Raw genomic sequence first — 24,352 nt, 5'->3', positions numbered from 1 at the left:
TCTTTCAGACATTTGTGCTCCTAATTTGCTAACTGTAATGGTACTGCATAGTTACAGTTGTGTTTTATACATTGCAACTAGAATTTTCTTGTACCCCTGAGTAGAGTTTCCATATTTCCTATATTCTCTTGTCTTTGGTCTGGCAAAAATCTGTCCACGAATGCTAAAGCTAAGCATCATTTTCATAGTTTAATGACCTATAACCTATGGGCTTTTTTTTTTAAGATTTATTTTTTTATTTACAATAGCTGGGGTATAGGCCAGAGGCGTGGGAGGGTGAGAGGATTCACCAGAGACAGAATGGGGAGCACAACAGGCAGACAGACAGAAAGCACTGCTGAGGGGAGCAGCGGGCGCGACAGGAAAGTTCTGCTGTGCCACATAGGAATCTCTATTGCCAGCCGGGAATGAACCTGCGCTGCAGAGGCTGCGGACAGCTTCAGAGCACTGCGCTCAAACCGCTGCGCCACCGGGGAGGCCCCAACCTATAGTTTTAATGATCTAGAACTTTTCTGAAATTTTTTTTTTTTTAAGATTTATTTATTTATCCATACAAGCACTGGGTACAGTCAGAAGCGCGGGAGGGTGAGAGAATTCACCATAGCGGGGGAACAGAACAGGCAGACTGACGAAGTACACTGCTGAGGGGAGCAGCAGGTGGCAGGAGAGGTCTGCGCGCCATGTGGGACCCTCACCCGTCGGCCGGGGATAGAACTGGCGCTGCAGAGGCTGCAGGCAGCTTCGCAACCCAGTGCTCAACCTCTGCACCACCGGGGAGGCCCACTTTTTCGAAATATTAAAAGGCAGAAAATGAATAGCAAATAGATTTAAAACAATGAAATAAGTTCAAAAAATGTATCTTGTACTGAACAATGCCCAGCAGAATTCCAAATGAAAGTACCAAGCTGCTGCTTCTACCATCCCTCTGTTCCACCTCATAAGGAGAATATTTGGAGAATGAGTAAGCAAAAGCCAAGATGTGACAGTCCAGGAATGCAGAAGGGACAAAAACATTCAAAGAAAGTCAACTGTTCAATGGCCCCCTGCTCTTCTGAAAACAGGCCAGGGTTGTAGTGGGAAGTTGAAAGCATGGAGACTAGTAAGCACAGAGCTCTGCTTAGGTACCTGGGGTGTGCTAGGTATTTTAGGTAGATTATTTTTTGAATCCTCAGAACAACCCTAAGAGACTGTGAATAAATCTGCCACTGCAATTGACAAAGTCAAGTGTTTAAGCTGAACTACCAGTTAAAAGAAAATGTTGATGGACAAATACTGTACCTCTCTGAAAACCCTAGCAGCACTTACTACTCACAGCCTCTTCCTCTGACTCCAGGGCCCCTTCCACCTGCAGAACGAGGACTCCCTTCTCTCCCTTCCCTGAATGTCACAAGGTCTCCCCTTCCCTGCTGACCAGCTCAACTCTAGGAAGGAGTCTTAGGCTGGCTGGGAGTCAAGCGGAGGGCCTGTCATTTTGATGCATTTAGAAGCTGAGAGGGTTTAAGCCCCTCGAGCCGTATACATGTGCACTCTGTCCTGCCTGCACAGTTCTTAGAAACTGATAGTCATTTTTAATTCCGAGTCTAGGATCTCATTTCCTAGATGATGAAACCAAGGACAAAAGGCTGAATATAAGACACTTGACATCTAATTTGAAGCACCTGAAGTTCCTTCAGCAATTAAAGTTTAAACTATGTTTTAATTATTTAAATAGGTCAAATCGAAATTAATCAGGCTCTACTCTAAAAAAAATTTGATGAGAATTAATCTATTACTCCAAAATAAATCCATTAAAATTAAGGCTTTAGCCTAATGAAAAAGTCACATTGAGGCATTCTCTATTCACCTAAGAATTATTTCATATAGATATTTTATATATACTTCATATATGTGTGTATACATATGTACACACAGACATTCATTTATTTCATGTGTGTGCATCCTTAACGCTATCTTATGTAGAAGAGTCCACCATCATCATTAGCCTGGTTCTAAACTTAAGAATACACTCCTAGGGCCTCCCCGGTGGCGCAGCGGTTGAGCGCTGGGTTGTGAGGCTGCCCGCAGCCTCTGCAGCGCCGGTTCGATCCCCGGCTGCTCCCCGGCCACCGGAGGAGGGTCCCACATGGCGCGCAGACCCCTCCTGCCGCCCGCTGCTCCCCTCAGCAGTGTACTTTGGTCCTTCTGCCTGCTCTGCTCCCCGCTCTGGCTCTGTTGAATTCTCTCACCCTCCCGCGCTTCTGACTGTACCCAGTGCATGTATAAACAAACAAACAAGCAAACAAACAAAATAAATAAATAACATGCCTCTATTTAAAAAAAAAAAGAATACACTCCTAGGAAATTACTCCCAGAAATAAAAATCATCAGTTACACTTTACCTCAGATGCTTTGCAATAATGGTTAATTACATGTACTCACTGGATTAAAGAAACTGATTACCTCTCAAAGCACATTCATGCTGAGGCTATTTGAAGGAAAAATAATATTCCCTGTTTGAAAAGGGTGTGTTCAAAAGTCAATGTAAGAAATGGATTTCTGAAAGTTGAGTATCGTGTTTAACTCACCTAACCTGACACTTCATAGTTGCGTCACTTTGCAAAATAAGCATTTTTCTTTAAAAAGCACAGAAAATCCTATTCATAATAGGCAACAAAGAACAGAAAGCATATGCCAACAGTCAAAAAGAACATATGTGCCTTCTGCTGTTAATATTTTTTTGATAACAGCTGCTCCAATGGAAATGCAAGCCCGCAACACGAGGCAGGACACAGGAGGACTTGCTGCCAGACACAGCCTTTGGTCTTACCACTGATACTGGATTACCTGCTTAAAATTCTGACAACTTCTCTAGAATCTATTTAAAATTCCACTCCACATCTTCAAATCATGAAGGCAGAAAGGTGCCTAAGGAATGCTACAAGCACATACAAAGAAAAAACTTACCAAGTTTTCTTTTCTTTTTAAGCCCTCTGTTGATGGCCTGTATCTTAGTATTGGGGATAGCCCCCGTGTTTAGCACTTCCTTTGATATCTGCAGGAAACAGAAAGGGCCCATCACAAAGGTAGCTTTATGGCTCCCTAAGGCATTTCTAAGCAGGCCCTGGGAAGTGTCACGAACCAAACCATGAGAGCAGGATCAGCCACCTAAACAGTTTGGGAGACTCCCACAAATGATAACATTCTGGTTAACCTTTAGTTTACTTTTTTTTCATTCAAAGTTTCTTGGTTCCTAAAACAGTGCCCAGAACATAGCAAACACTAAATAAATGTTCATCAAATGAGTATATTCTTATTTTTAAATAACCTTGTAACTTTTCAAATCAACCCTAAAGGCAAATTTATCCCCTTTTTCTCCACCCAAAACACACTTTGAAATTAAAATAATTTCTGCATTTATTGTAATGAGCAATGCCTAAGCTACACGTAGATCAGAGTTGCCCTACTTTTCTGTGTGTTTGTTAGTAATTCCGTAAAACAGGTGCCATTTCATTTTCATCAAATCTACAGGGTTTTTGCAATGACTCAAGGGCGACTCAGACCCAAAGACTTCAGTTCTGAGTATTCTCAAGGGCTGGCACCTCAGGTTCTGGTTCTCTCACAACCAAAAAATGAAAGTATTAAATCTTAATGGTGAAAGAAAGGACAAGATTTTTAATCAACAGAGAATACTTATGTTCTCTAAATTCAGAGACTAGAAATGAAATTTATCTTCAACTTTCATAAGAATAAAAAGTCCCTAGCAACAGGAGTTTTGGAACATGTTCTCTCTAGTCCCAGGAACAATATGCAAAGCAGTTGACCACAGTGCGAACCTAAGACTTACCAGAATACACACCAAAGCCGTCACCCAGCAAAAGCAGATAAAACTTACGGAACAGTAGGCAAGAACGAAGACTTAAAATCTGGACTAGACAAAAGTGAAATGGCTAAGAGACAGAAAAAGCTAGCAATCTAAAATTGGACTTCTCATTAATTAAAATAGCATATAGTTACATTGTTGAATAGTTTAGTCAACAAAAAATCTCTACAATGTTTAGAATAGCACAGGAAGAAAACGCATTAAGACAAAAGATTCACTAGTCCTCACCTACCCCTTCTTCCTTCCCCACAAAGGGAAAAAACTGAAAGGAAACTACTGAAATACTGTCTGTTGAGATGATTGGTAATTTTGGTTTTCATCCTCATAATTTCCAAAGTTTCTACAATAAACTTGCTCTTATAATCATAAAAATCACTAAACTCACACAAGTCTAACCTATACCTTTATTAAAATTCACAAAATACTTGCAATGTCTGTTGTCTAAACTGGCCAGTTTTAAGACCTAGAATTTTTTCCTATATAAAATACAACAAAACAATTTTCTAATCCGGTTGCCCATTTGAAGACCTTTCCCCAGGCTGTAGAGTCTCGGGAGCAGAGGTTGCGGATCACATGCAGAGGAAGGAGGAGCGCAAGGAAAGGGGCAGAGAAATGGGAAAGCTGCACCATGACTGCCACTCTTTGTTATGACCGCTGCCTCCTAGGCACTCCGGGCCTGGCTCTGCACAGCACCACACAACGGGCAGCCCCAATACACCTGCACTGCCATCACGCCAAGAGGAACCACTGAAGTTGGGCAACACAAGCACTGCCTGGAAGTCACCGAGCTAAGTTCTTGGCCCATGGAAGATGCTGCCCATCCTCAAAGTGCTGCATTCTCAATAAGTGAGTCCACACAGGCTGATAGTCTTTCAAATGTGGGTCAAGGCAGTGGTACTGGGCCCTTTTAAGTTAAACAGTGACTGCTGCAGGTTTTATCAGACAGAATGAAACAGAAACATTATCACAGGGGAGCTATTAGAAGCAAGTAATGTGCTTTAATTTCTATAAAATTGTAAGCTCTGCTAGTGGCAACTGTTCAGTTGACCCACTTTTTGTCGCTGTGTTTACATCTGCACAGCTGCTACAAAAGCAATGGTGAGTGAGACTGCTAGTGTCCTGACAGGCAGCAAAGCAGAGGCTAAACTGCACACAATAAAATGTACAACCTGATGTGGGTGTGGTGTATGCACAAAGCCATGGTCATAATCAAAATAATGAACATATCCATCACCCCAGCAATCTGAGAACTTTTTAATATTCAGTGTAACTAAGAAATGGGAAGCAGACATAAGAACTCCAACTACAGGCCGAAGGACAATGACAGTCTCAAAGAAAAGCTTCTTGTGTGAATGGAGCTGCAAGTTCAATTAACCACTTTTCTAAAGGGGAAATGTTGAACTTGTTTCATCTATTTTTACCCAGGATTTTAGCTCTTTAAGTTAGGTTGGTAAATCTGGTCCCTGTTACCCCACCTTGGGCAGAGGCCAAAGTCTTCACAGCTACTTTCGTCTGTCCCATATTTGCCTTATCTTAGGCCCATGTGGTGAAGGTAACAGTTTGTTTCTTCCTGGCTCTATAGACTTTGAGTAGCTCCTTTTCCAGAAAGAAGAGTCCTGGCTTGGTTAGCCTGTCCAAGGGCTGGCTGTCCACACCCTTATTTTGGTTGTACTGCCCTGAAGGTGTGGGAACCAGCAGAGGACCCAGCAGCCCACTGTGAACAGTGCCTCACTTCCCCAGGTTACCCGGGCAGTGTGACAGCCTACTGGAAGAGGCAGGGATGGTAACATGAACGCTGGAGTCTGAAGGCTCGAGCTCAAATCCCGGCTCAACACTGTAAACCATGGCTGTGCCAAATTCACAACTCCTGAGCCTACTGGCCCCACCTACTGACAAGCACTGCAGCGGCCTTGCCTTGTACGCCTCCTTCCTCTGCATGAGATCCTCACGCTCTGCACCCCAGACTCTGCAACCTGGGGAAAGGCCTTCAAATTGGTAACAGGATTAGAAAATTATCTTGGTGTATTTTATTCAGAAAAAAATTCTAGGTCTTAAATTTAGCCAGTTTAGACAACAGCTATTGTAAGTTTTTGTTAATTTTAATAAAGGTGTAGGTTAGATTTGTGTGAGCTTAGTGGATTTTTATGATTATAAGAGAATGCTAATTGTAGAAAATGAAATAATGTGTAAAAAAACCACTTTGTAATCTATAAAAGCTAAAATGATAATAGAGCATTTGTAGATATTCAATCATCCTCAATTTTTCTAAACTTCTATCCTCCAAACCTCTAAGCTACCAAAATATATTAAAAACTTAAATAAGTATTAATAGATAAAAAGAAATGCATCATCTCCTAAGTCCAATTTTAATTATTTCCCCTTAGACCACACAGTCTGAATCACGAAATCATTTATACATAATCTCAAGAGTTCACACTAAATCTCATTTACAAATTCCATGACCACATATATAAACCCCTGAAGACTCCCTATATTCTTGGAACATGAGCTCTACCTGGGTGATAAAAACGGATTAATTCTTTGGGAACAATGCCACATAACAGGCTGAACCGGTAACCTTTTAAACATAGGCAAATTCACAAATGAGATCTGTTACTTACTTCTGTGACATTATGGCAAGAAGTACAGTAATATTTGCCTTCATCCGTGAGACCCCAAGAGACTGCAGCACACTGGGTACAGCGTTCTCGGAACTCTCTCTACGGAAGACAGGAAAGTGTTACTATCAAATATCAAACCACATTTCATACATTGCGCTAAACCCTGAAGTTCTACCTAGAGGGCTCCCTGCAATTGTTTCCCCTACAAGCTGCGGGAAAATAGAAATATATGAAATCACAGCAATATGTAAAATTACAGAAAATGGAAATACACGAATGAGATTATCTATAAACAAGAACAGTTCAGTCTCTGACCAGCTTGCACCGGAATTAAATTATGAAAGTCACTAAAACGGGGGCTGTGGAAGGGGGGGAGGCGATAACGTAAAGTGGAAAAAGGATGAGTGAACACAGCGCCTCAAAAATGCTGTGACAAAATTTAAATATTGAGAAAACGTAAAAAAACAAAGCGTACACCACCTGGAACCGTGTCAGGGACACTGAAAACACAGGCTCTCCGCCGAGGGGACAGACTTTATTAGGGTCGCGTCAGGTTCCCCCCCCTCCCTCCCCGCCACCCCCCTCCCTCCCCGGCGCCGCGGGCGTCAGGCGGGGCGCGAGGCCGCGACAGGCGCCTCCTCAGGAGCGCGGGCCGCGGGGTCGCGGTTCCGACCTCGGGCGCCCGGCGGTCGCCGCAGACCCCCGCGGGACCCCCATTCCGCGCGAGCGCCCCGCGAGGCCCCGCCCGTCGCGGCCGAGCCGCGTCTCGGGCCCGTCAGCGCCGTCACCGCCGGGGCCGCGGGCGCAGCGCGTCAAAACAGCGTCAACAGAATCCCCACAGGGGGACGGCGCTTCCCGGCGACCCCGCGCCGACAGCCGGGGACCCTGGCCGGCCCCAGGCCCAGATTTTGAATCCCTGGCCCGGACGGGGGCGGAGATGGAGATGGGGGTGGGGAGGGGTGAGGGGGGACCCCCGAGGACTCGCAGGGGTTGCTCGGGCGCCGCAGGTGCAACCCCGCCTCCCTCGCCCCCGCCGGCCCTCGCGGGTGGTCCTCGGAGAGGCTGAGCCATGCGGGTGGCCACCCCACCAAACCCGCGCCCGGGTCCTGGGGCGACGCCCGCGGACCGACCCACAGCGCCCCCTCCCCTCCCCTCCTCTCCCCTCCCCTCCCCCACCGCCTCGCCCGGCCAGAAACTCCAGCCTCCGGCCGCCCCCGCCGCGCCGCGCCGCCCCGCCCCGCGGCCCCGCCCCCACAGCCCGCGGCGGCCTCCGGCCTCTTCCCCGCCGCCCGCTCAGCTCCGCTCCCGCCCCGCCGAGAGGCGCGCCCGGCGCGCGGCCCGCTCACCGCCTCCTCCAGATCCATCGCGCGCCGCCGCCCCGCGGCCGCCGGGGCCCGTTACCCCGGCAACGGGCGCGGCTTCCGGGAGGTCGGCGGGCGCGCTCCGGGCGGAAACCCGGGCCGGGACTTCAGGTTCCGGACGGAGGTGCCCGCGGGGACGCCCCCGCCCGGTGCTGGGGCGAAGCCGGGAGGCCCTTCGGCCGCCCCGTCCCGGGCCGCCGCGCCCCGCTGTGGGGGAGCTGAAGCCGGGCCCGAAGCGCCTGGGCGGCGGCGGCGCTGGGCGGGGCACCCCGGGCCGCCCGCAGGGCAGAGCCCACCCGGCCTCGTCGCGGGGCGCGCTCGGCGCCGGGCTCGGCCCGGAAGCGGCGCCGCGGAGGGGCCGGCGGGCTCGGCGGGGCAGGGGGGCCCGGGGGCCGCGTCCCGGCGGCGCAGCCGGAGAGGAGCGGCAGGAGCGGGGCCTGGGAGCCGGGGCGCGGGCCCCGCGGGGAGCGTCCGGGGCTGCCGGGCCCCGCGGTCCGAGCGGGGGCTCACCCGGCTCCCAGGACGCGGTCAGTAGACGAGTGACCCTGCGAGGCTTTTACGTGTGCGCAGGACAGTCTCAATGGCCGCCACGCCGCCCTGTGGAGCTTTGGACACGCAGTTGCTCCACAGGAGACAGTGTCTGCCGGCTGTTCCTTAGCGGGAGATGGATTGTTCTTGAACAGAGCCCGCCTCCTTGGGGAAAGTGTCTTCTAACCCTGTGGACCCTGGAGGGGTGTTTCAGCAGAGGAGCCAGGCTCCGGTGCCAGGGCCTTGGGGATTTCAGCTGAGGAGCTTTCATATGCATTTCCTAAAACTAGCTCCGGTGCCAGGGCCTTGGTGACTTCTTCCTCAGGGAAATGCGCCTTGCTGGAGGGCTCCTGAGGGGGACTCTGCTGCCCGTGAGAGCACAGCGCGGGGGTGGATTTCCAGAAAAGAGCTCAGCCGCTCAGAGGGAATATGGTGCAACAACACTTAGGCAGCTCCAGGACAGGCAGCAGGGCAACAAAATTAGAACAGAGATTTCATTTAACACAAAAGCCTGCCTGCAGGTGTTGATGTGTTTAAAGCAAGAATGTGTGTTTAACCTTTACTTCAAGTCTAACAAAAGGATCAAGGACCTGTCCATAGAAAGGCCCTCAGTGCTACGATGATGCCCAAGCAGTTAATGTACCCAGGATTCCGTACATCTCAGTGACAGACACAGAGCCCAGGGCTAATCCAATTCTGCCCCTATGGAGACAGCGCACTGTAATAGAAAGGATTTTTTTCTCTGGGTATAGAATACTGGATTAGCAATTGTTTTCTTTTCAGCACTCTGAAGACATTATTTTATTTCTTCCAACTGTCATTGTTTCTTTTGAGCAATCAGCTGTGTATCAACTATATGCTAAATAACTGCAATGTTTAGACAGTGCACTTCTAAATATTTAGAAGTCACAATGGACTGACAGAACCATTTTGAACTGAATAATAATGGAAATAGAGCCTAGCAAAATTCTGAAATGCACTTAAATATAGAGGGAACTCTATAGCCCCAAAATTCATCTATTAGAGGGGAAAACAGAAAGGATGAAAAATCACTGATATCGACATACACCTCAAGAAGTTAGAAAAAGGGGCCTCCCCTGGTGGCGCAGCGGTTGAGTGCTGGGCTGCGAGGCTGCCCGCAGTCTCTGCAGCGCCGGTTCCATCCCCGGCCACCGGCGAGGGTCCCACCAAAAAAAAAAAAAAAAAAAGTTAGAAAAAGAAGGTTAAACCAAAAAACTATAGAAGGAAGGAAATAGAAGGGAGAAATTTACAAAAGAGAGGATCCATAACAGTAATATTAAAAAAAAAAAAAAGACACATACATTGAGTAAGCCCTGGAAAGACAGATCAAGAAGGAAAGCAATTAACAGAGTAATAAAAGTGACATCACTAAAAGTACCATGGGCATTAAAAAGAGCATACAAGGCTACATCTAGACCAATAAACTTGAGAATTGTAATTAAATAGAAAACTTGCTAGAAAAACTTTGTTCAAAAATATGCAAGAGGAAAAGGAAAATTTGAACAGCCCCCGCAATCATGACATGCTAATGACTGATACAGTCTGAGAAATTCATCACGAGGTGGTTTTGTCATTGTGTGAACGTCGTAAAGCATAATCACATGAGCCTTGATGGTCCACCCCTTGCACACACAGGCTGTGTGATCCAGCCTGTTGCCCCAAGGCTGCAAATCTGCACAGCAGGTCGCTGCTCTGAGCACTGGAGGCAACTGTAATGCAATGGTATTTGTGTATTTTAAGGTATCTAGACAGAGCAGAAGTATAGTGAAAATAGGGTATTGGGGAAAAAAACCCAAAAACAAAATGGTCGCCTAGACAAGGCACTTAACCAAGAATGGAAATCGCAACACAGGAAGGTGAGAAGTGATGAGTGAGGATGAGGGAGGGGCAGGAGGGCCTGCATGCTCCTGTGCACAACTGTAGACTTCATCAACCCTGTCCACTCAGGCTACTGTAAATCTATTAAATTTTTTTTCAATAAATTTTTATTTAAATAATAAATTAATGCAGCTTACTGTCACTTTTTTAACTTCACAAACTTTATAATTTTTGTTTAGCTTTTATAGTAACACTTAGCTTAAAACATTGTGCAGCTGCAGAAAACTATTTATGTTCTTAATTCTATAAGCTTTTTGCTATTTTTAGTTTTTTACTTTTTAAACTTTTTTGTTAAAAACTGATGCCGGCATGTGTAACAACTGCTGCCGCTTTACCAGGAGTTCTTGTCTCGTGAAACCTTAGAAAGGAATTCACAGACTTTTTGGAGTAAGTAAGCAGAGAGAGACAAATCTTGCCTTTGAAAGAAAAGTTTATTTAGGAAGAAAAGAGACAAAGAAGAAAGACTCCCAGGTATAAAGTACCTGGGAGGGGCCAAGATGAGCCTGTACGGGATATTACGTTGGCAATATATACTTTCTCTCCCTCATTATGTTTAAATTTTACTCTCTCTCTCCCTGATTGGTTAACTCTCAGAGGGTCTCACACTTACTAAGTGGGGAAATTTCACCTTCCTTATCTAACAGCTTTCCCTTTCCCCATTTGTCATGCTTGTCACTTTATCTTTATGGCCTAGTCCTTCGAGTGAGCATCTCTACACTTTATCTTTATGGCCTAGTCCTCCGGGTGAGCATCTCTACATTGAAGTTAAACAGCTGCCCTTCTAAGTTGTCCATACATTAAACCACTCTCCATTTCTCTAGTCTCCACCTCCCTTTATCACCTGAAGAAAACCAGGACCATCTTTAACAGTATTAATATTGTCCGTGGTCCTGGGGTGTTTGTTTTTCCTAATGGAATTGGTTGTATTTCCTTGGTTGTCCTTATCTCTGAAGCCTCCCTAAATTCTTCAGAGGTCCCCTCCTGTACTGTCCCTGAAACTGCCTAATAACCCTAGCTTGCCCTGTGTCTCAAAACTAAGACATAATCACACATATTAGCCTGGGCCTACACCGGGCAGGAATCTTCAATATCACTGTCCCCCACCTCCACATCTTGTCCCCCTGGGGTGTCTTCAGGGGAAAGACCTTGCATGGGACTGTCATGATGACAAAACCTTCTTCTGGAATCTGCCTGGAGGGACGGCCTGAGGCTCTCAAGGAGGTGTGGCACTTTTCAGAAATGCGTCCTTGGTGGTTTGCTTGGTTTGTTTCTGTCGTCATAGATTTGCTTGTAAGAAAATCATGTACCTTAAACATTCTATTCATGAAAATCTTTCTGTTTGGGGATCCATGTTTTTAAACTGTTTAAGGAACTGTTGAGGTCTGCAAGAGCTTTTGTGAAGATTCTCTTCACTGTGACTCTTCTTTGGGGTTCTTTATCCTGTCTCCTGCAGTTTCTCTTGCTTCTTCTTCCGTTTCTGCTGCAGTTCCAACAACTCCTCATTAGCCAATTCCTGTCATCCTCATGCACACCCAGATGAAAGTTGCTTGTTATCTCACAGCCTTGTTGATTTTTGCAACCCCCTCATTCTTGGCAAATACTTTGAGATCATGGACAACCCCTCACCCCCCCTTGAGAGTCTTCTTCCACACGCTACTCATACACTCCTGGGTGACATCACCCCAAGCCAGGTTCTTGATGCAGTCATAGCTGTTGTGATCCTTCCAGAATTACATCAACCTCTTCTCAGTTGCAGCAATATCCCGGGCAACAGATCCTGGGAGCTGGAGGCCAGACCAAAGAGGGGGTGTCTGGAGGGAGAACACCATTTTGATATTGGGACAAAGATCACTAATAAAAGGAGGATTTCCAGGAGCATTAACAATAAGCAAAACCTTGAACAGTACTGTTCTCCAAACAATAATTCATGTCACTGTCAGAGCTATTCAAGAGAAGCTGGGCCACCCACGACCTCTTACTGCATGACAGTGTGCTGTGGTGGGCTGCCTGTGTGTGCCTGTTCATGTGCTCGAAGGCCTCGGGTTCCTCAGTGTGCCAGCTCACACAGGGTTTTCATAACAGCTTCCATCTCTTCAGGGCTGGCGCTCTGTTGGAACGGGGCTGGCCGGAATGGCCAGCAATCGCCGTAACTGATTTTGCACTTTCATGGCCCTTAATCACTTTTCTTTCCAAGTCAGTCATAAATCGTGACCTCTGGTGAGTTTTGTACATGGTGGACAAAGCAACAGAGGAATAAATGCAGCACAAGGGAAAACGATGCAAATCCGGCCACATGGGGAAGACAAGAGGCAGAGGCCGCTACGGGCACTGGGCCGCTGTCATGGGCTCCACCTGCGAGGGGAAAGGGACTTGTGTGGATCCGCCAGGGCAGCTGCACGGCCGCCTCCCCTGCCCCTTCCACAGCCGTCACAGGATTTGGGTTCAGAGCCCAGGGGAACCTGCAGGAGTAGGCAGGGGCCGGGCACTCAGGCACTGGCCGACCTGGGGGGCTCCTGAGGCAGGAGGGAGGCTGGGAAGGGAGGAAGGGCCTTGACGCCAGGTCGTGGCTCCTTCTTGGCATCTTCTTATTGGACATCACTTGCATTTAGGTTTGTTAACCCCCCACGCACCTTCCAGGCGGGGCCCCCTGCCACATTCTTGGTAAAGGGGTGCTGGCATGGACCCAGCCTTCCCTCAGCCAGGTGCCAGGCTAAACGCATCAGTGCCTCCCAAGGCCACGATCTTCATCAGCCCCTTTAGAGACGAAACAGAAACAAGAGAGAGCATTTAGAAACGACACAAGCAGCCGAGCCAGGGGCAGCACCGAGGCGCCTGCTGGACAGCTGAGCGTGGGAGGCCCTGCCTGACCCCTCCTGACAGGGCAGTGCGGCCTCGCGCAGGGCTGGGCGGGATTCATCGGCCCCCATTCGATGCTGAATGCGCGAGGCTCGCAGATGACCTTGTAAGGATCAGAAACGTTTGAATGTAATGCCCTGGTTTAGCAAAAGCTGAGGGATAACATTACCACAGATGATGTTATTATTAAGAAAACACACCCCTAGTTTTTCAGATTATAAATTACCTGGTGGCCACTGATTGAGTAGCCGTGCCTGGGATAGCTTGATCACCGTCTGTGCCAGGCCATAGCCCTGCAGCAGCCATCCTGCCGCTAGGGAGAGTGTACCCAGCAAAGCCCACCCCAGGGATGCCTGAACACCAGCCGGTGACTCAGAGGTGATGGGCTGGGGTGATGTGAACTCTGGGGGAAGCGATGGCATCCTGGGAGAAGTTCTGTTATGGAGAGAAGTAGTTGGTTTATCTAGAAAATAAAAGTGACTATTTTAAAATGTTGATTTCTATAGAAATTTAGGCACAGCTGTACCCCTTACCAGTTGGTAACTACGACTACTTCAGATGTTCCTTCTGAGGCCGAGGTTGGTTTTGATTCAATCCTAAGTGTGCGGAGAAGTCGTTGAAGGAATGACAGGGTCTGACTTATGCTTTGAGGTGTTATTCAGGCCTCCCGTGAGGCCAGGCCCACAGATGATAAGGGTGGATGAAGTGGGAGGTTGTACAGGAATCTAACCTAGAGGTGGTGCTGGGAAGAGGGGGTGATTGTTGCAAAGTGAGAAGCAGACAGACTGAAGGTAGAGCCTTCCTTCGCTGGACTGGGTGTCAGTGTGAGAAAGAGAGGAAGCAAGAGTGACGTAGCTGGGTGATGGCAGGCCGCTGGCTCAGGTGGGGTGAGCAGATCTGTAAGGTTAAATCCAGACTGGGAATGTGGGGTGTGCGTTAGAAAAACCAGAGATGGTGAAGTATTTTTTGCAAGATAAGAGCAAGTCTTGGCTCCCGGTGAGAGCCTCCAAACCTAAGAGCGCCAGGCTTGCAGCCATGACGGTGATCCAATAGCTACTCATCCTGATTCTCACCGATGAACACCTGTCATGCCATGTGGCTTCAGCTAGAAACACAGAAACACGAGACACCAGTGGGCAGCCAGACAAGCGAGTCCGGAACTTGGAGGGAGTGTTGTGGCTGGGATGCGAATTTGGGGCCACCTTGAGCAGGGGATGGGAAGCCCTGGGGCCTTGTGAGGACACTGAGGAGATGGCAGGTGAGAGAGGTGAGCCTGGTGCTGTAGCCCTCAGAGGGCAGAAGAGCAGGGCCCTCTAGCGAAGATGGCGGGGAAGCAGCTGAAGTGGACAGAGGAGAACAGCTGAGCGGGTGACCAGAGCCACATGAAGACAACTCCAAGAAAGAAGGGCCAGCCTGGGCGAGCTCTGCCTCAGGCTCAGCAGGATGCACGTCACTGACAAGATGACTGCAGCGAAGTGGGGAGGTTTTCTTGGACTGGTTCACGGCCACCGGGAGGACAGGGGCAGGTGGAGAGTGTAGACAGCTCCCGAAGGGGCGGTAGTGACCGGAGAGACGGAGGCTACTGACACCAAACACTCGCTGCAGGTTTGTGTGCTGATGGGAATGAAGTTGGGGTTACTGGGAGAGAGGGCAGAATTTCAGGGGCCAATCCTAGACAGTGACAGGGACAGATGCGGCCTGTTTCTCACAGGAACAGGCTGTGGGGTTCCTGCCACTCAGCCAGGCCAGGGCCCTGGTCTGCCAGGTGTGGCCAGTTAGAGCAGGTATCACTGCCTCGTGGACCCCCAATGCTGTCAGCCACGCAGGGCTTGGAGCCCAGGTCTGCTCAGCTAAGAGCTGGGTGAAGGATATTCTGCTGGGTGAGAACATGGCTCAGTGCCATTCAAGGAGACAAAAACAAAGGCTATAAGCATGGGCAGCCCATGCTGGCTGGCTGCTCGGGGACCAGGCCACGGCACTCCTCCTGGTCTCATGTGCTCATCTGCGGGCCTCAGCCCACATGGATCACGGGTGCGCAAAGGCCTTGCCAAGCCTCCTAGCTGGATCCGTGCAGTGCAAATGTCACGAGGCCAGATTAACGTGATCACGCCCCTCCCCTGGAGAAGGCGGCACTAAGGGCATGTGCCCATGCCAGGCCGCTCCGCCAGCTTCATTTTCACAACTAACCTTTTAAGTATTTTTTGCAAGATAAGAGCAAGTCTTGGCTCCCGGTGAGAGCCTCCAAACTTCATTACAGACCTAAGGGTATCACTTCAAGATCACCAGTTGAAAGGGAGGGGAGACATATTATTATCTTCAAAGCTTTCTGGGAGCCCATTAAATACTAATCACAAAGCACAGGGATGTTCTGGGGAGCAGTGTCCTGGCACCTCCTACCTGGGGGCCTTTCTCCCCCTGAGCACCCACCGGCCTTTTCGCTGGAGGGAAGACAGCTAAGATCTCCTGGATGAACACATGCTTCGCCTCAAAGCCTGCCTGTGTCCTGGTGTGTCCATAACTGAAGCTAAGCCCCCTCCTCTTTCTCCGACTAGTGCTGAGGAGAAGGCTAAAGCAGGAGTATTTATCTGCTGAGCACAGAGTGTGTGCCCCGTGCTGTGTCATCACTGGGCTGTGAGGGAGTCCTCGCTGAACAGGAATAGAAACTGAGGCTCAGGCTGTCCAGTAGGGTCACATCGCCGCCAGAGGCCAAGGGGGATCCTAATTTGTGAAGCTTCTTTCTGCTAACATAGTAGGAGCTGCACAGGTGTCTTGAGTGAGTGAGCAGATGAATAAATGAAGTCTTCCAGATGCAAAGTGGCCTTGTCTAAAGACATCAACTGCCAGAAGGCGCAGCCCAACGACACAGAAGGAAAGCCACCTTCTGCTGTGCTCCTGGGGTGCTGAGTGCGACTGAACCAGCTCGGCACTTTCCCAAACCTGAGTGATAGGATCTCAGGCAAGTTGCACGACCTGCTGGGAGGTGGTTGACCCATTACTGGTTTCCGGCAAACCTGGGTGTGCTCCACCCTCCCGTCTAGCCTGCGGGGTTAACAGAGCCCCTGGGTTGTGGTTCTGGCCTCGGGTGCTACAGTCCCTGCCAGGTGACTCCTGGCCTGTGGACATTCAGTGGTCAGGACTGGCTACTCTCAATTCAGGGGCCCAGCACAAAATAAAAATGGGAGCACCCTGTTCAAAAGTTGGGAAGAACGGCAAGGCGGTGACAACAGACCATGAAAACAAGCACAGCTGGCTTCTGAGCTCCGCCTGTGGCCTCACCGCTGCGCCCCAAAGCCAGCCCTCCTGTGGTCACTGATTCGGCAGAGGGGACAGCTCTTCAGGGAGGTGAGGCTTTCTGGGAGAGCCAAAAAGGAGTGAATTCTAGAGCTGAACCTTGGGATGCTTCACAGAGAGCTTCCCATTAGACTGAAGCCTGGAGGGCCCAAGTCTGGCTTATGTGCAAAGAACATTCTAGGCTATAGGCATAAGGGAGAGCTGATGACCTGCACCTACAGATACAGAGAAGGCTAAGGACTTGAAGCTGAAAACAAAAATACATGGAAAATGGGCCTGGGAGAAATCAGAGACAACTTCAAACAAGCTCCCTGGAAAGGGGGTTGACAGAGTATTCGCCAAACAAGAACCAGAACGCTTTAGGGAAAAATCCTGAAAGCAAGTGGAAGACATAAGTTGAAATAAAACTCAACATAAACAAAATGGAAATTTCCTGAAGGTTAAACAAAATGATGGAAGGCAGCAGAGAAAATATATAAAGCACGAGGGGAAGCCTCGGAGGTGGGAAGCCAACTATTAGAAGTGCCAGAAGAGAGCCTGGGGAGGAAATTGTGAAGGAAAAAATGCAAGGGACCTTCCCAGAACTGGAGCCAAGTGTCCAGGTCAACAAGGGTCTGCCTAGCACGGGGATGCAGAGGGTCTAGGGTCAGACACGCCACCGTGAACTTTATTATTAGTATTAGTAATAATAAGCAGAACTTTGGTTTCTTATAGTTCTGGAGACTGGCAAGTCCAATACCAAGGCTGAAGATCAGTGTCTGGTGAGGTCCCGCCGGTGGGTGCCTTTTTCCCACTGTCAACTTTCAGAATTTCAGGGATACAGAGAGGATACCATGGATTTCTAGGGAGAGAAAAGGAAGAGAGCCAGAATCAATGCGTCTCACCTGTGCCCTGGACACTGGAGACCATGGGCCGCTGCATCAGGGTCTGAGTCACACCCTGCACGTGGGGTTCAGCCAGACCACCAGGCACGTGAATACAGAGTGAGAGATTTTCAGACATGCAAGAAGAAAAGCACTTTCTCGCCTTGTACTCTTCCTTAGCGAGCTGTTGGACGTAACGATCCAACAAAACAAGGCATGAGCCACGGCAAGAGCCCATGGGATCCAGGAAGCAAAGGACTCAGAAAAGGCGGGGGGCCCGTGAATCCCACAGTGATGGCAAGTGGGAATTTCTGGGTGCTGCTACAGCAAGAGCGCGTGGAGGGAAGGCTCTAAGAGGGAGTCCCTAGGAAGAGGGTGGGTGTGACATTTGAGATTATGGAAAACCTTGTGGATAAGACTAAGCAGGCTCGATGGGCAGACTCAATGATCGGGGTGTAGAAAGCCAGGTAAATGGCAGGAAAGGTGGAAATGAACCCCAATAAAGAAAGGTGGGGATAAGAGCCTGGAAGGGTCATGCCACAGTGGGGTCCTCCAGCCAACTTGCGCCGCGCTCAGAACTGACATTGATATGAGCTGAAATTGTTTTTTAGCTCCTTTGAGGAGGGCGGGGTGGTCTGGAAGATCTGAGGCCGTAGTTATTGTTGTGGGAACTCACTAGCAGGGCTTCCAAATGTGCAGGATGGAGGAATTACCTTAAGAAACAGGAAGAGCCCAGTCCTGTGATTTTAAATATTGTCTCTAAGACTTCGAGTCTAAGATCGCGAGAGAAAGCGGTTCCTGTTTCCATCGTTCTCTCAAATGCTGCCTGAAAACTATAAGGAAATAAGAAAACAGGAACTCAAACCCCGTGTCTGACACTATAGACATCACCCTCCAGAACCGTTAACTGTGAAGCTGCTAAGTGGCTGGAAGATGACAAAACAGTGGATGAAGGTGAATCCAAATCCAGGAGAGGTGTCATTTATTTATAAGAAAATTCACCAATTTTCAGTGTACACTGGACACATTATACGGTAGTGCAGCCAATACCAAAAACATAACTTAGGACACCGCCCCGGGGCCTTCCTCTCTCACCTGCATCTGCTGTCTCACTCTGGCTTGGCTCTTTCGTATAAATACACACATGCAGTAATCTTTCCTATTTGGCTTTTTTTCACTTAATAATGCTTTTTTTGGTCATCCATGTGGCTGCTTGCTTTAGTCGTCCATACCTACTAACTGATGAGGAGTATCCCATTTAGATACAGATTTTTCTTATCCACATTTACCAATGAATGGGCATTTGGGTTAGGTTCAGGTTTGGCTACTCCAACATATTTGTACCATTTTGTAACCAGCAGCAACTGAGAGTTCCTGTTGCTCTGCATTCTAGGCAACACTTGGCATTCTCAAAACTGTACATTTTATCCACTTCAGTAGGTGTATGGTAGTATCTCCTTTAGGCTGAAATTTGCATTCTCTCATCACTAATGATGTTAAATGTTTTCATTGCTTATCTGGCATCTGAATATTTTTTAATAAAATATCTGTTCAAATTTTGTGCCCAATTTTAATTGTCTTGTTATTATTGAGTTGTGAGTATTCTTCATATCTTATGGATGCAAGCACTTTTTTTTTTTTTTTTTAGAGTTTTTTTTTTTTTTTTAATAGAGGCATGTTTTATTTATTTATTTATTTTATTTGTTTGTTTTGTTTATACAAGCACTGGGTACAGTCAGAAGCGCGGGAGGGTGAGAGAATTCACCAGAGCCAGAACGGGGAGCAGAGCAGGCAGAAGGACCGAAGTACACTGCTGAGGGGAGCAGCGGGCGGCAGGAGAGGTCTGCGCGCCATGCGGGACCCTCCTCCGTTGGCCGGGGAGCAGCCGGGGATCGAACCGGCGCCGCAGAGGCCGCGGGCAGCTTCGCAACCCAGCGCTCAATCGCTGCGCCACCGGGGAGGCCCCAAGCACTTTATTTTATGCACATTTTGCAAACATTTCCTCCCAATCTGTGGCTTGCCTTTTCATTTTTCCATGTGCATTTTCAAACAGCAGACATCTGTAATTTTTTATGAAATCCAATTTATCGCTTTTTAAAATTTGTGTCCTATTTGAAAAATAGTTGCCCAAACCAGTATCACTAAGATTTTCTCCTGATTTTTTAAAGATAGTGGTTTTATGTGTATAACCAACCATATTCCAGTGCCTATTGAAAAGATGATCCTTTTTCCCATTTAATTGTCTTGACACCTTTGCTGACAATCAGTTGACCACGTATGTATGTGACTTTTTTCTGGATTTTCTCTCATGGTCTCTTGGTCTGTACTCTATATATTGTGTGTGTGTGTGTGTGTGTGTGTGTGTAGAAGAACTGGGGTGTAGGCCAGAGGTGGGGGGGTGAGAAGATTCACCAGAGACAAAGTGGGGAGCAGAAAAGACAGATCTACTGAAATACACTGCTAAGAGGCACAGCAGGTGAAACAGGAGAGGTCTGCTGCACCATGAGGGTCAGCTCCTTGGCCGGGGTTCGAACTCAGGCCACAGTGGTGATAGCTTGATAATGCTGAGACTTAACCCCTAGGCCACCAGGAAGGTCCCCTGTATGCTGTTCTTTACTTGAACACTGTACTATCTGATTATTGTCAGCTATAGAGCTGATCTTTAAACTACATAGTGTAAGTCCTCCAAGTCACTCTTTTTCACTATTGTTTTGGTTATCCTATATACTTTGAATTTCCACATAATTTTCTTCACTAAATTTCTCACAATGATCCTGTTAATATTTTGAATGTCATTATGGTTAATCTATATATAGATTAATCTATATATGGTTAATCTATATAAAATCCATTTGGGAGACAATTTAATGCTATTAAACTTCCAGTCCATGAGTATGGTATACCTCCCCATTTGGACTCATCTTTAATTTTTCCCAGTAATATTTATGTTGCTTTTTTCAGGATACAGTTATTGCACATATTTGTTAAATTTCTCCCTATTTCATAATGGTCTCTCTGTGTGTCTGTGTGTGTTTGAGAGGAAAGAGGGAGGGAAGTAGTCTCCATTATGTGCCCCAAAGTTGAGCAAAAGAAAATTGGTTAATTAAGGATTGTGGTTAGCTGAGTTCTAGTTAAGTAAGGTTTTACTGTATTTGGCATCATACTAATAGGTCTGATTATGTCACACCCATGTTCAAAAAGCTTCATGGGGAACTAATTATGGGATGTGCTCAAAGAATGTAGTATCAATTTACAAAGGAAGAAATTGGAAACAACTGAGCAGGCTGATTAAATAGGTGATGTTATATTCTTACCATGAACCATAAAAATGACATTATGCAACAGCAGTTTTCAGAATGGGGTCACGGTGCCTTACAGGGTCAGGCAGGCATCATATCCCCCTCCCACCCCAATGTTCTGATCACAGTAGCTCTGTTTTTTATTCCCTTTGGCTTTGAGGCTCCTGGTAAGATTTTGTTTTAAAAAAAAAAACTCCCATGCAAAAATATTTAAAAACCATTATTGCAAAATAATTTTTGTATATATAATGACCAAGAAGGCGTTAATGGAATTATAAGCAGATTCAAAAAGAATTAGTTTTATGTCCATGTTTAGGGAAAAAATGAGAAATATGTATACAGGAAAAAATTGGAATGTTATACATGTATCAAACAGTAGCTATTATTTCTAAGCAGTTAGATTGTGGATTATTTCATTTGTTTTTGTTAAACGTTTGTTCTTGTTTGTATTTTTCTAAATATGTACATTGCAAAGTATATTACTCTTTGATGAGAATAGAATAAGTTAGAATTCCATAGATATCATTCAAGGTCATGCACCCTCTGACATGAAAGATGTCTTTCTAAACTCCTTGCCAAACCTCAGAGCCTCAGAGAGTCACAAGGTTAGCCTCAAAGGATTATTCACCATTTCCAGAATCCACCCTGCCGTTCCCTGTCCCCACGCCTTTCCCCAAGCCATGTTAGAATTCCCCGGTCACCTCCTCTGCCTGTGGAACGCCACCATTCCTTATGTCTATCATGAGCTGTTAAAGAAAAAACAATTCAAAACGATATGGAGAGTATGAGTTCAACAAGTGAAAGGGAAAAGGGCAAAGAAAAAACTGGAAGGAACAACATAAATCACAGTGGTAGTGCCTGTGTATGGGAATAAGACTTTTGTTTGTTGGTTTGGTTTTTACATTTTATTAGACTTTCCAAATCTGCAATGACCTACCAAAATAGCGAAAACAAAATCACATGCGCATTTCAAGACCAATATCAAAGTCAACACTTCGAAAAGCATTTCATAAAAACATATATGTGGGCCTCCCCGGTGGCGCAGCGGTTGAGCTCTGGGTTGCAAAGCTGCCCGCAGCCTTTGCAGCGCCGGTTCGATCCCCAGCTGCTCCCCGGCCACCGGAGGAGGGTCCCACATGGCGCGCAGACCTCTCCTGCCGCCTGCTGCTCCCCTCAGCCGTGTACCACTTCGGTCCCTCTGCCTGCTCTGCCCCCCCCCCACTCTGGCTCTGGTGAATTCTCTCGCTCACCTGCGCTTCTGACTGTACCCAGTGTTTGTATAAATAAATAAATAAATCTTTAAAAAAAAAGATAATTAAAAAAAAATTTTTTTTAATTAAAAAAAAAAACCAACCATTATATATGTGTCTATGTTTTCACCTTTCCAGCCATGGCTCCTAATTTGAGCACAGCTGCGGGTTGTGTGAGTACAGAGGGCTGAGTTGCCCATGGCTTCTCCTGCCGGCCTGTGCCTGCGGTCAGTCATTCTGGGAGGGTCTGCTTCTCCCAGGGCTGGAGGAAGGCGTCACCCAGATGCCCCCCTCTGCGGGGTGATTGGTACCGAGCTGTATGGGCAGGTGCTGCTCCTGGTCTCGGCTCAGATACCCTCACCCAAGGGCTGTTGATTTCAAACTGCTGAAGTTCTGAAAACAGAGCCAAAATCCCTCTGTAATCTGCAGCGTTCCGTAGACTGGGATTTAATAAAGGCCTGTACCCTGGTGAGCTGAAGATTTCATTAAGATTTGATTCTCCTTTGCTGTTCCCAGGACTTGCAGCCTTAATAAGCCACCCAGCCACCAGGTCAGCCCTGCCTGGACACGGCACAGCCCAGGGGTGCTCTTCAGTGTTACTAAAAATGGGAATTTGCAGGCTAGAGAGACATGCCGAGGTGTGTGCTGCACCCTGGGCAGGGTATATGCACGCACCCCCAGAGGAGATGCCAGGCCAGAGCCAGCTGCACAGGGTGACCTGGCCACAGCCTCAGCCTCAGGAGGGACTCGGGGAGGGGGCGGTCACTGGATGTTGGGCCCAGCCCCTCGTTCCTCTGAGGGGTGCTGACACCCTGAGAGAGGGAGTCCTCTCCAAGCCACAGGCTGGCTAGGGACAGCAAATCAGCACTGGAGCAGAGCTGCCTGCGGCCGAGGCTGCCCTGGGGAAGCAGGGACCCTCATGCTGAGGGCCAAAGCATTTTGTCTTTATCCTCAGTGTCCTGTGGAGATGTCAACCCATCCCCACAGGACACTGCAGTCCTGATGTCCCCCCCACAGCATATGAGCTGTTTCCCACCGCCTGTCCAGTGGGCTGGCTGCTCGGGAAGCCTGGCTAGCTTCAGGAGGATGTGCCCTTCGGCAGAGCGGCGACCGTGGCCTTTCCTTGTGAGCGGAGCAGAACGCAGGCTCGGAGCCGACTCTCCCGGGAAGGCTGGCACCTTGTTCTTTGTGGATGGTGTGCTCACATTCTTAACCCAGGTTTTTACTGGAATTTTGGCCTTTTCCTCAAATTTTAAGATTCTTTACCTATGAATCATTGTCCTTTTTGACCTTTATATTGATTACAAGTATTTTCCCTCTGGGTGCCATTTAGACTGCTTATAGTGGGGTTTTTTTTGCCATTCAAAGTTTCTTTGAACTGTGATGAGGTTGGAGTCATCATTTGTAAAATTGCACCTGGGTTTTGAGTCATGACTGAAGCGTCCGCCCAGCCCCAGGTAGGCGAGGTCTTCTCCCATCCCCCATCCTACGGGACTCTTTAGCATTTTGATTTTTAATCCGCTGGCGTAAAGGATGTGTGTGGTGTGAGGTATGGTCTTTTCTCTACCGAGTGGCTCTCCGGCTGTCGCAACACCAGCTCTTAGGCTCCCTGTATCTGCCCCGGTGTTTGAAAGTCCACTAAATTTCTCTATGTACTATTTTTGGACTTTCTACTAGCTCCTCCCGGGTTGTCCGCTACCACCACCAACTCTCAACTACAGGGGCTTGGAAGAGCCCTTTGTTACTCTGCAATGTCACATGGAGGAGCACCACCTGCCTCGCGAGGAGCCCTTAGCAATCAGAACATTCACTGGCTGGATGTTGCCAGATGCTGATCAAAGTGGACTGGGCCGGCCTGCCCCTCTTTCTGAAAGCATCGTGGCAAATAACTGGCAAAGCGTCTTCCTCCGATAAAGCGCAAAATGCGGGAGAGCGAGATCCTCAGTCTCGGCCGAGCTGGCTTGGCCAGGCCGCCCGCAGCCCCGGGGCAGGGACTTCTGGGCACAAGATGGTGCCCGGCTCGGGGTTCACACTGTCACCACCGTCCAGCCCCCCCCAGGGGCTCTGTCCCTGGGGGTCCGGCCTGGGGTCCCCGGCTCGGCGCAGAGCCCCGAGTCCTCGGCGGGGTCTGACCGCGGCCTGGACCGCGCCCGCCCGGGCTGGGCCCGCAGAGCTCCGCGAGGCCGGAGGCCGCGGGCGGGCCCGGGCCAGGGCGGGCCGGGCCGAGGGGCGCGCCCGGGGAGGGGGGCTGCCCGCCCCCTCGGAAGCGCCCGGGACGCCCCAGGCCCGGCTCCGCCTGCTCCTCGCTGGGGGCCCGAGGGAGGGGCGCGGGCGCCCCCTGGTGGGCCCGGCGGTCACGGCCCCGCGGCTGACCTTGAACCGCAGCCCGAGGCCGAGGCGGACCCGGTGGGAGCCGCGCGCCCAGCCCCGACGCCCACCCCGCGCAGACAGGCCCCGGGGTGCCCGCGCCCCCTGAAGGGGAAGGCGCTAGGCCTGGGAGGGAGCGGCTCCATGCGCTCCCTTCC

General features: G+C 48.7%; 1 protein-coding gene across 1 annotated transcript in view; it reads right to left on the bottom strand.

Moving 5' to 3' along the window:
- The window catches only part of TAF1B (TATA-box binding protein associated factor, RNA polymerase I subunit B), a gene marked incomplete at both ends in the record, with an annotated part of 57,107 nt that extends 49,263 nt beyond the window's left edge, over nt 1-7,844 (bottom strand). Inside the window, 3 exons of the mRNA XM_084234653.1 lie at nt 2,944-3,031; nt 6,481-6,579; nt 7,827-7,844. Coding sequence (XP_084090779.1) covers nt 2,944-3,031; nt 6,481-6,579; nt 7,827-7,844 — 205 coding nt within the window. The remainder of the gene's footprint in view (nt 1-2,943; nt 3,032-6,480; nt 6,580-7,826) is intronic.
- Between the last annotated feature and the right edge of the window lie 16,508 nt (nt 7,845-24,352).

The sequence above is a fragment of the Talpa europaea genome, assembly GCF_964194135.1.
Source record: "Talpa europaea genome assembly, chromosome: 6".
In the NCBI taxonomy this organism is placed as follows: Eukaryota; Metazoa; Chordata; class Mammalia; order Eulipotyphla; family Talpidae; genus Talpa; species Talpa europaea.
This window is presented reverse-complemented; position numbering and strand designations above follow the sequence as displayed.